This window comes from Esox lucius, chromosome 11, assembly GCF_011004845.1.
Source record: "Esox lucius isolate fEsoLuc1 chromosome 11, fEsoLuc1.pri, whole genome shotgun sequence".
NCBI lineage: Eukaryota > Metazoa > Chordata > Actinopteri > Esociformes > Esocidae > Esox > Esox lucius.
The window spans coordinates 43,171,316-43,184,005 of NC_047579.1; the positions used below are offsets into that span (position 1 = coordinate 43,171,316).

A 12,690-nucleotide genomic window follows, 5' to 3' on the forward strand; every position below is an offset into this window, starting at 1 on the left:
ATGAGAGGGCTTCTAGCCCGATCAATTCATTTGGTCAAATGGTCAGGTGGAGGAAGAGTCTTGGTGGTTCCAAACTTCTTCATTTCACAGTTATGGAACCCACTGTTCTCCTGGAAACTTTCAGTACTTTAACCATGTTTTAATAACATACCCAGATATATGCCTCAAAATATCAAAGGTCTAGGGAGAGTTACTTGGATTTCATGGTTTGGCTTTAACCCTGACATGCACTGTGAAGTGTGTGAACTTCTATGGAAAGAGGAATGCCTAAATAATGTCCAATCAATGGATTTTGCCACTGGTGGACTCCAAACTATTCCTAGATACATCTCATGGATGATTCAAGGACCCAGGATCTGAGCTTAATTTGCAGTGTTATGGCGAAGTGTGTGAATATATGAGATACATGAGATATTTAAGTTTTTCATTTTCAGTCAATGGGCACACATTTCTAAAAATGGTAGGGTATAGGGTAATGTGTGTGTATTGTTGGCAACAAATCCATCATGCACTTAATTATAAATAATTTTCTTAACAAAATAAAATGTGTAGAATGTGAAGGTTTCTAACTTATTTCCATTGAACTTTTACATTTTCTACAAAAACACACAAGCGAATAGGCATTTGGCTTCAGCATAGTATGTAATTTAAATGACCATGTACAATTAAATCAAAATATAATTTCATACAGTACATTGAAAGAAAAGAGATGTTCTGATTTAGACACACACCCCTCTAACAGACAGTACAAAGTCCAGTAAGTCTTATGACCAGAGTAAGAGCAGAAATACAATACATGAGCATTCATATTTCTTTGTTTTTCAAAATTGATTCATTTTTATTCACAACAGCATAATAAAAAAATCCCTAGAAATTTTAAAAGTGTAAAAATAATAAAAAAAAGTCCCTTAAAACTTAACAACATAGGTTGAGGACAGATAGACATAATTTTTTCTTCTGTCTTCAGTCAGTGTCCAAGCTAAGGGGGAGACCAAATATCTACAGTGATTTAATCTGATGCTTGATTCAGTTATCAGGCATACGTCAACTGGCTCATCACAGGGCAAATGTGGAGACCATCATTGTCAAGAAAAAACTGGGGTCAAAGTGCTCTTCCCTAATGCTAGCAGGAAGACAATGCCTGGAAACGATCCCGAGGCCTGCATGCTGGGCGTAGGCTACCAACCAATTGTGTCCAGCCCCCGAACCTTGACCCCCAACCTCCTTCGATGTCACAATTGGCCAAAACCCTGATCATGCCTTCTCTCCGCCAACCTCATACATTCCATACCCATGCCTTGCTACACCTATATTCAACACTCAGAGGCACAGTAAAGGGGGAACTCCAGAAGCCTTATGAGAGATCCTGCATATGCAAACACATTCAAAGACAGTTGAGCTGCCGATTTTGTGGATACATTGCATTTTGTTCTATGGTTTTACATGCTCCCCATTCCTAGGCATGATAAAATGTCCTCTGGACATCCTTAGGTGTAACTAAATTAATTTGGCCATGGAAAACACAATGCCTTTGTCATTGGTTATCAACCCGAATGTCCATCAATGCGAGACACATTTCCCCAAACTGTAAGAATTCCTCAAAATAACTGCTTTGCTGTCATCTTGACAATCTTTAGTTCCTGTCAATACAACTATACACAACAATTAAACAAGTACATTTCACATTAAACAAGCATTTACAGACATGTGACCATTTCGTCATAGTCTACGTCAGGTCCCACCTGTGGCATTAAATTGAACTGGTCATGGAATGGAATGTTTGAGTCAGAAGCCCTATTGCGTTATATGCTGTGGCTCTCAAAGTTAATCACCCCATTGGACTTTTCCACATTTTAATGCGTTACAACATTAAATGAAAATGGATTTAGGTGTTTTTGCCACTGATTAACAAAACAAGTTAATATTGTCGAAGTGAAAAACAAGAACACTTTTGAGAGTCACTTTACTTTGCTTAATTAAGTGTGTAGGGAGTATGATCGTGCTCTGTTCAGAATAATGTAAGTGGGGCTTACTTATTAACCAGTTACATATCCACCAATTATTTCATTAGCTTGACAACTTTTTTCAAGGCTTTTGGGTGAACTTAGAGGCTAAACTTATGGCTTCTGGGAAATTATTCACATGGAAGACTTAAATCGTTCCACCAATCGATGGAAGAGGACATCATAATTGTTCTCATTTTTTAAAGGTTTTAAAAAATGCTTATATAGCATAGTAAGTTCATATTAGTTAATTAGTTAATTGTGTGGAACAGGGACAATTGTAAGACATGATATTGAACAATTTGACTATTACATGGATAACATAGATAGGCTCAGTGGTTAAGGAGTGGTGTAAGTCACTTTGGATAAAAGTGGCTGCAAAGAAAAAATACACAACTTCATCTGGGTCTAGTTTGGCTCTTGCAATGCTAGGTTCTTGAAGGTTCAATTCCCACAGGGGAACAAAATGAAACATAATGACTACAGTAATTCACTTGGGATAAGAGTGCCTGTTAAATTATCTACAGTGTCTACCCTAAACTGGGAAAGATGGAATTGAATGTGTGATTGCAAGAATTAAATGGTAAACTTCAGCAATGACTTGTCAAAGTGCCAAAAATAACTGGGATTGAAACTTAAAAAGGATTTTGGTGTACAGCGATGTGGTTTGAAATGTTCTTAGAAGTGACAGAGGGACATGTCAAAATGGAAAACTTTTAGTAAGCTTATATACAATATATTTTTTGGATTCTTTATGTGGTCTATGTTAAACAGCACAGCATTTAATATTACATTCTTTAAAATACTTTGTGCACAATTTCTACTTACAAATAGACTACTGATTTAGAATAGAAGAGACATTTGAATTCAAGAGAATTCCACTAAATTGAGATCTATATTCCTTCATTTAATTTGTTTTGGAATGATCCTGTCTCCTACTGTAATTCAAAGTCAAGAATCCAATTGGAATTCATGAGGGATTCTTGACTCAATTCTGAATTGAGCACAACCCCGGACTTAGAAGTTAAAAACCCCACATCTGTTACACACCACCCATCACTAGTGAAAGGAGCATAGAGGAACAAAGGGACAAAGGAAATTCGGATGATATTAAACTGACAGGTGACACAACACAGACAGACCCTTTCTGGAACCCGTGTAAGTGGCAAAGTGTGTAACGTCGACCTAATCCTCTAAACTCAAACCTTGCCCACTTGCTACTGTTCCGTCTCTACCAGACAATGAGCCCGAGAATTAGACATCAGCCCCAGTCTTGAGTCCCCAGAGGGTAGGGAGAGCGAAAGCCTAAACAATGGGTGGGGGTGAGTCAGGGAGGACGTGGATGGATCCAGGATGTCCGATCAAGAATTTCCGTCTCCATTCTTGGTCTTGAGCACCACCAGCACCACCATGACGGGGATGAGGCAGATGGGGGCCATCACCAGGGCAAACACGATGCTGGGCGGGGGGTCGCTCAGCTCCTCGTTGGGACAGTCTCGGAAGAACACAGAGTGGATCTCAACAAACCTATTCTCCACCATCCAGTTGGGCCAGGGGATCTTCAGACACTCCGCTATGTCCTCCGTGCACAGTGTGAAGGTGTTGTACATCCTGCAGGGAGGCCGTGGAACCATTAGACAAGTGTGTCCGCAGGCTGTTGGTGTTGCTCACATGATGTTTTGCTTTCTGGATCCAATGTACAGTACCAGTCCCGAGTTGAATTCAAGTGAACGGGAAAGTGTGTCCAAACCTGGGACTGGTACTGTAGCTTAGTTGGTAGAGCATGACACTACCAATGCTGGGGTCACAGGTTCATTTCAATGTATTGTTTAATGTATTGTTAACAAAGCATGTGACAAATAACATATGCTAGGATTTGATATGTTCTCAAAGCATTATTAAACATTCCTTAGTATTGACTGACTAGAAATTGTGTTATCTGGATTTCCCATTCACTGTGTGTTGGGTTTTACTGTAGTTTGAAAAAAAGCACACAAGACCATTGGCATGATACTGTGTAGTGTTGTTAGAAATAAAATGAGCCTACCTCTTCACATTTTCCCAGTTGCACCAATCAGTGTGGTTAAAGGACTCCATGCCTTCTTTAAAAGGCTTGTGGCACTGTATGTCATATAAGTTAGAGTAGCACTCCATTCTTGTATGAAATAACTCATCACACAACTTACAGAAATCAATACAGTAAGAAGTCTTATTTCCACAACCTGTGAAATGAGAGGCACAATTGGAATATTAGAAATCAGTCCTTAAAATGGTTCTGTTATCTTAAAAAATCCATTAACAATTTGAAAAATATCTTGAAGATTCAGGTTTATGCTATTTCAGTTTCCTCTCAATTTCCCATAAATTTGAATGTTGAGCAACAGACAACCAAAACTGAGCAGAGCCAGCTCTGAATCAGCACTTTTAAACAAACCTAGATGTACTGTCAGAATAGTGTAATGGCCCACCTAATTCACTGCCAAATTCATTCTCTCCATAGCTTACATCTAAAATGAGAAGAAATGAAAAGTTAGTTAGTAATAACTAACAATGGCTGATGTATAATCACACTACATGTCATGCAAATGTGTGTCCCATGTGGTGTCACTCAACGGGCTTTCAAATATCATTAGAAAATAAATCACTGTCAGGGTTTTTAAAGGTACCAATGAAAACAAAAGCACTCAATAATGCTACCTTTACAGCCAGCACATCACGTCAGCGACATGCATTCCCTGCCACCGGGGCCGTGCCCCCACACTCACCAGAGAGGACGGAGAGGAACACCCCAAAGAAGCTAAGCACTCCCTTCATGTCAGAGGAAGTGAACACAGGAGAGTTTCCCCCGATGAGCTACGCCAACCCCGAGAGAGCCTGATCTTCTTCCACCAAGCCCTGCGAGGCATAACAGGAAACTCCACAGGGTGGAAGCAGCTAGACGCGGTGTTACCCTCGGTTACCAGATGTCTGAACGGTGTTACCCACGGTTGCCAGATGTTCCTTGAGGATGTCTGTCTGTCTGCCCTCTCCTTGGCAGCAAGCTCTTCCCCTCTCCAGTGCATTTCTTTAGGACTGTCTTGCCTTTTAAAGGGGTGGAGGCTCGAAAGATCGTCCTCTCTCTCTCTTGCTCTTTCGCTCTCTCTTTCAAATAAAACAGAGCACACCCAGACTGGGCTGGACTCACATCTGAAACCCGTTTACTCCTTAACTCTTGTTCTGCTTTTTAGTCTCAAATTCTCCCAGGCGAAAGGCTTGGCTGACTTGTGATTTATTTGCCTTGAGGGCTGCCTATGCTAGATCGGAAACATGAGTAAACATTTAGGACTAGTGGGTTTAGGGGTGGACGTAATCATGACTACGCACGGCTGTGCAGTGCAGACGGCTGTGGATTCGTATCTCAGTTATTTTGATCAGAATCTGGAAGATGTTATTGTAGTCAGCCAGCTGCTGGAAAGACCGCTCTCTCTCCTCTTCTCTCACTTTACTCCAGCAGCCACAGGCAGCTAAAGCAGAGAAATCTAATCGACTGGTACCTCCAGGGCTTCCACAATAGGACAAGCCTGGGAACATGGATGGACTCCTGAATGTTCATGTAATACCTTGAGCCATGTGCAGCTGTACGACTGATACCTCAGCGGGACTAGTGTTTCATTCTCCTACTGCTCTTCAAAGACCAAGCGGGTAGACAGCCTCTTCATCATCGCTAAAACAATGTTCCACATTAAGCCCCTTATCGTTTCAGTGGCTGTGGGGGTGGCGAAACAACATTAGAGTGACTTGAAAAAGACTAGTGGATGTCTTCTCAGGACAACCTATACACAATGTGAACATGTGGGTTGGTTGGGCCCCTCAACACATCTGTTTACTGAGCAACGTTTTGATTTAGTAATGACATCAGGAAATGTGTCTTTTCAGCAAAGGAGGAGCTCAGAAATGGGGGAGCTGGAGAGGGAGAAAGGGGTTGAGGGGAGAGGCAAAATGCCGGGTGAAGAACTCTTAAAGGGGGGCTAGCGTCTTCAAAGTTCCTGTTGTTTCTCCACTCCAGAGTTCATGCAGTGAACACAGACGTTGCATGGGGTGAATTCGGGACCAATACAGGGAATGCAGCCAGGTGGGGGGGCTGCTCGTAACAAGGTTTGAGTTAACCTTTGACCCCAAGCAATTACGGGCCCTGTGTCAGCTGCAGCTCACCGTTGGGGACCTCCCAACTGGTTTGTCTTGGCTTCACATTATGTTAGAAGCCCAGGACTCTTGGCGGAGAGTCACTCCTCCGTTGTCTTCTTCTCTGGCCAGTTCTGTTCTGAACTCGTTCACAGTGGTTGTCCAACAGAGTCCCCAATGGATTGAAATATCACATCGTATCAAAGCGTTGCGCAAAAGAGATGACGAAGGACGTGGTTATGTTTGTTTCTAAATCACTTAATTGATGGGGGGGAAGGGGGGGGGGCTACACCTTTGCAAACATTATAAACATAATCCCTCTGTGACTATTAGGTTATGGAATACCAATATTGTGAAATATTTGGTTTTAAAAGGTTACCTTAAAACATTGAAATAATTCTGGGGACTTACTGCCAGTTTTGTTGATGGGGGATTCTGTTCGGTTACTGCAGGAAGTGAAGGCTAATTGAAAGGATTATTGTTAATATATTAATTCAAATGAATCTACATAAAACAGTGTATAAAGCAAATAGCCATCAAAAACAGTAGCTCTAGTGATAGTATCTTTGTTCCTGTGTTAATGTAACTCGTGGATGCAACCCTAGATTTTGTAGAGACCATTAAAGGAGAAGGATTTAGATTTTACCTGGTGTGGTAGCTGGTGTGGTAGTTAGTGTGAGAGCTTGGGGTGCCTCATAATTTCCAATCAGGCCAGATGCTACAGAGCACAGCACTACAGGGCAGACAAGAAACAAAGCCAGTTCTATTGGGGAGTTTGACACGACTTCAAAGAAAGGCAGCGCAGCAGCTTTGCTCATGTTATGTTAGTCACAGATAAACAAATGTCTCTTCACCTTCAAGAAGGGGGCCACTAACATATTTGCCATGAGGTGAAAAGGCCCCACAACCAAAACTCACCTAGGGCCTCGATAAAGGCTAAGGCCGGCCCTGCCTTTATCGACATATACAGGCTCATAATCACACAAACATTAAAAGAAATGAACATAAAAATGACCATCCCCATTCATGTAAACAGGAATACATAGCTGACAAACACACAAGAGAGACACAAAGAATGGAGCAGACGGGTACAGAGAAACAAAGGCAGGGACTGGCGGGTCAGTGTCACTGCCCCTTTCGAAAAAGTCTTAAAAACAATTTAGCCATTAACTCAAACAAAAACAATGGAATGTTTTCTTGTCTTTGAATAACCTGCCTTGTTTGTATTCCTTGTAGGATAGCTTTCTGGTCTGGAAAATGTGGATCAAAGTTTGAATGCACAATATGCGAGGACTGCGATCATCTCAATAATACAGCGCTATACATATACATATATATATATCGTTTAGCGCAAGCTACATGAAAGCACAGTGAATTATTTTGTCTAGTGCCTATCACAACCCCTACCTCACAAACATTTTATTGTAAGAGGTAAAATCATTACACATTTTTTGCAGACCTTTTGTCTCAATAATTCACCATACTCCTACATACCCCTTGGCCTGCTGTCCATATATAGTGCTGTGTAAATCATCAACTCACCCCAGAGAAGAAGATGAAGAACACAGGCGGAAGACACAGAAACCAGGTTTGGGGCTTTCATTGCAGCCTGACACCGATCTATCCCCCTTCCCTGGTGGAAACAGATTACATATCTCCAACCTCTGCAGGAAAGCTCTATAAAACAACAGGAAGCTCTTGTTTCCTAGGATGGGCGGCCTGGGCGGGATCCCACAATGGGACAGAGAGCCCCAGATAAAGGGGAGAGCTACTGTAGCCCAGAAACCACTTCAAATAAAATCTCTCTCTCTCTTTATCTTGCTTTTCTCTCCCTCCTTGCTTTTTTCTATCCTGCCTACTCTGTCATAAGTTCCGTTTGGAAGGAATTAACATTTGTACAGTAATGTCACTGAAGGTTGGGAAATTAGTAATAGAATGCTGGCTGACTTGCCGCTGGCATCATTTGCTGGAACTCCTGTGAATAAACTGATAAGACAGACTGATAAGACAAGACAGACTATCTGAGACATACTCACTAGGGCCGATGATGTCTTTTAGGGGTACAGCCTCAACAGTTGACAATGTGTGATATCAGTGCAGCAATTGAAGTTTTACATTTGTTTTCACTCTTCCATCTGCCTACCTGAAAATGTTTCTCCTTGGGATTCTACTTTTTGACAAAGGTATACACACTATTGCACATACAGACTCACAACCACACAAACATGAAAACAAATGAATAAAGAAACAGATATCTTTGTCCAAGTAGAGAGTAGTACATACTGTAAATTTTTTGTTTCTTTGATTAAGCGGTATTAGTGAGCAAACGTTCTGGTATAGTTGTGGTACACAGACATTGTAAAATCCCTGTGGTAGTGTGAATGGGATTGGGGAATGAAAGAGTGACATCACTCACAAAGCTGCCATGGCTGAACTACAGACCTACATTTCTAACAAAAGAAAAATGACTACGATAAATCGTTTGCCTGGCGGAGACCGATGGAGCCTGACAGACCCCCCCTGCTCATGGACTGTATGTTCCCATGTAGACATGTCTCTCCAACATACATACTTTTGATCATTCTCAGCTTCCATTACTTCACGGGGCGCGTGGATTGTATGATCCCATAGAGACAAGTCTCTGTGACATACATACTTTTGATAACTCTCAGCTTCCAAAAAGTCTTTAAGATGTATATTCAGTATTGATTCTGAGCCATTTATAGAACCAAATAAATAGCTACAACAAGCTAACCTTACGTCAAATGTCAATAGAAACATTTCGTGTTAAGTTTCCCATGAGCCTCTTGTGAAAACAGATCTGAATTAGGTTTTCTTGAGGGAACTTCTGTCATTCTTCCTTTGTTGGAAGATCATTTAAAGAATAACAGCCTGTTTGTTTTTTTGGTGGGGGTGTTCCCAGTTGGTGATGGGGGAGATCTGTTTTTGTTTCTCCTTATTATGTTATGTGCGTTAACGACTGATGACATATCTCCCGCAGCAGTAGTTTGGTGGATTGCCTTATCCACTGCAAGGCTGTCACTGACGTATTCACAAAGCTGCTCTGAGTGTGTTGAGGCATTCCCTGGCCCTTCTCTACACACACAATCCTTTCATTCACGTCATGGATGTACTGCCTGCCTCCATTGGGCCTGGGTCTGGACTCGCTTAGACTCGGGGGCAAAGTCACATCCACATTTAAATTCTTCAATTCCTCTTTTTGAATAAACCCTAAAACGTTAAAGGGCTTCTGTACATTAGACAATCAGATTCTGTGCCGTGCCGTCAACAGAGAGTTCTTCATAACCTCATCAGAAAACACATCACTTTGCTACACTCCTCTTTCTTCTTGATACGCTTGAACAAACCATTATTTTGGGAGGCAAAAAAACAAGCATATTGTTAAGAAACAATTTGTAGTAATTCAATCAGAGAAATGTTTCAGAATTTAATGTTTTCTCCTATGAGCTCATCCATCTCCAAGGGCACATCTTAAGATACTGCATCTAGCTAATATCCCAGGTTCCAACAGCAACACATTTACATAAAATAATATTTATAAAAAATGCTTCCGCTGATAAGGGCCTCACTCTCAAGTGTATCTTCCTGCTTTTTCCCGCTTGCTTTTATTTTACGGTCCAGTGTAAACATGACACAGCCCAAATCAAGCACAAATGTAGCGTTGTGCCAGAAAGAGGGAGAATCTAACATGGGTTAATACGTTAGGAATTGTACAATAGAATAATGTCCGGTATTTAAATTTGGCAAGGCCATCAGAGTATCAGAGGGTCAAGACAAATCATGAAAACAAAAATTTTCTGCGGCTAGCACAGAACATTTATCCATCAAACATTAAAGTGAGGATTTTTTCTTTTTTAACTGGGCAACCAAGGTAAATAATTTAGCATGACGATATGCAGTGGTCCATCTTATAAGTATTTGTAAGTGCATTCGTAAACAATACCTTCACAAAGCGTTGAACTGTCCAAACAAAGATAAACATTTATATTTTTCACTGTAAATAAGGCAAAAATGTCATCGAAAACATTAATAAACAATAGTAAAGATTATTGAAATATGTGCAATAACATGGTGATGGCCTATGATATCTCCGCAGTCTGTCCCCACGGTCTTGATCCAAAAAAGCAACATTTCTGAATGTACTGTGCATTTTAAGAAGAAAAAAATTTATTTTGTGGATACAGGAACCCTCTCGTTTAGAACATTTACCATTAAAGATTTGCCCAAAAATGCACATAGTTTGGGATTGTTCAACAGCTATAACTTCAATTGCCGCTGGAGAAACTTAAATCTTAACATTTTCAGAAGTCTCCTCTCCACTATCAAGAGAAAATGCTATCAAGATGGATGTCCAGCCGCAAATGCCCAACCATTTTGTCAAATGTCCCCATTTTCAGACCAAAGTCTTGAACTCCAGAGTCTATTGTCACAACTTGGATTGTCACACCACATCCATGTCCCGCTGGCTTAAAACCGAGCTTGAGGATTGCCACCACTACTCTGTAGGCGCTGGTTTGATCTCCCCTATCCCACATAAGAAGTCTGTTTACAGTCATAATCGCACCAAACATAGCACAATCCATTTTTGGATGCACACACACTTGGACCTCAAACCACAGTCATTATGGGTCTCAATTGAGACACACTTCCATTCACCCTTCTAACCCAGATAAAGGGCAGAGATGGTGAGACTCGTGAGTGAGTGTTGACTGTATACAAGGAAGAGACGTTGCCCATTTGATCAGCTAAGGGAAACTGAGACCTCTTTAGAATTAACTGATTAGATGCTATCTATAAACAAACACCAGATATTTTTAATGATTTCCGTTCCATTGTATTTTCCGTTTGTTTTTTTACCAAACGCATTTCAAACAAAATTTTAAAAAACTTCCGAGATTGTAAGCTTTCCCTAAAGATTGCACTATTGCTCGTCCACAGCGATATCATAAAAGGCTAGTCAATGTCGAGGGCCGTGACTTGGAAATGTTTCATCTGCCAGGAGTGAAGCGCTGTTTGATCTAATGTAGTTGGAAAGACTGAAGCACAAATATTGAATTCACATTGTGGTCAACTGAATACAAGGTCTAACCAGAATTTGACTTCTGCTTTTAATCCAATCCCTTGGAGTGGTTTTTTGAGTGGTTTGGGGGACAGCCAAGTTGGGCAACCAGGGAACTACAGTATTAGGGTTGACTGTCTTCCACTGAGATAGATGTTCTTCCTTTAATGGCTTAGGATGAAATTTAGTAACTTTATGGTCACAGGTTACATGCTCTAATCACCAGGCCACCTGCTGGGAGTGTGGGAAAGACGCACACTCAAGCAGCTGCCCAGAGATGAGCACCACAAAACCAAATTCACTGGGGCTTCCTGAAGCACTATCTGAATTTGTCGCTAGGCTCTTTTGCCACTTTTTTTCTTCTCACTTGTATTTTGTAAGACACTGCATCGCAGTACTGTTGCAACATTGCGTCCAGGAGGTCAAATTCCAGTTGCAGTATAATTACAGGATATTACATTTAAAACAAAAAAGTATCTCTCTGTCGTTAAGAGGTCACTAAAATATATTGTCTCATGGTGGGGGCCAACCCCCATCCAAATCTCACCTAGGGGTCCCTAAAAGACTAGGGCTGGACTTGCTCCTCAGTCTTGTTCTGTTAGGACCTACATAAACAATCAATGGACAGATTATAAACTAGCTGCTCTAAACTAGTTGTAGGCTACTCATTCTACTGCACATGGAACGAAAACAAATGTAGGCCTAGTGGTCTTATGGAGCAGCAGTAAGAGGAAGTAGGCAACTTTATTTTATAGCTCTACAGCGCCATCTTATGGAATGAAGGATAGGTTTATCTTCTCCCCGCAGGTTCTCCCAGCTGAAAATGTATTTACAAAGCATTTCCGTCAGAATTAGACTTGATGATGTCATAGCTAACTATTTCTAAGGTATTTATACTAAGGTATTTATATACTAAGGTATTTATTCCTGTGAGCTAATTCAAATGAATTAGCTCACGGGAATTCATCACAACTTCGCAAATGGAGGCTGTTTTCAGGTTAGACGTTGCTGGATATTATAGCAAAAAATAGTGAAGTGGGTTGTATAATAAGCAAGTACAAATATTTGTGGTGGGATGTGGTCCACATCCTTTGCGTTTTGCTGGCCCAATATACACCCAGTTCTCCGGCCCAAATCTGGCATACAATCTTGAGTATCTGGCACAGTCCTGGCCCAAATGCACATACACAGGCAGCTGATGTACTGATATGGCCCAGGATTCATTGCTACCTGGGTGGAAAAAATATGATGAAGGAACTTGATGGCTTCATGCCATTTGGAGAGGACATCTGTGGTACCCAGTATTTCCACATAGTATAATCTGTGGAAAACATTTTGTATGAGAACCTGTTATTAGCTAATTAATCAGAGCCTACATTGTGAACTTGTGTTAACTATATCCTCACACAGATGAGGTGTGCAGTTATTTTCTGGCAACGCTTAGTC

At 41.0% G+C, this 12,690-nt stretch overlaps 1 protein-coding gene across 2 annotated transcripts; it reads right to left on the reverse strand.

The window, feature by feature from the left end:
- Window positions 1–748: 748 nt before the first annotated feature.
- Window positions 749–7,870, reverse strand: ramp2 (receptor (G protein-coupled) activity modifying protein 2). Of its 2 annotated transcripts, XM_010874542.3 has the most exons (6): window positions 7,707–7,870; window positions 6,811–6,897; window positions 6,576–6,626; window positions 4,472–4,510; window positions 4,051–4,225; window positions 749–3,614 (listed from the first exon to the last, which is right to left on the reverse strand). In XM_010874542.3, the coding sequence occupies exons 1-6, from the start codon at window positions 7,765–7,767 to the stop codon at window positions 3,365–3,367; spliced, it is 663 nt and encodes a 220-aa protein (XP_010872844.2). In that variant the 5' UTR covers window positions 7,768–7,870; the 3' UTR covers window positions 749–3,364. The 2 variants fall into 2 exon arrangements, with proteins under 2 accessions (XP_010872844.2, XP_010872845.2); XM_010874543.3 differs by lacking the exon at window positions 7,707–7,870 and having other exon boundaries at window positions 4,769–6,626; window positions 6,811–6,857.
- Window positions 7,871–12,690: the final 4,820 nt, after the last annotated feature.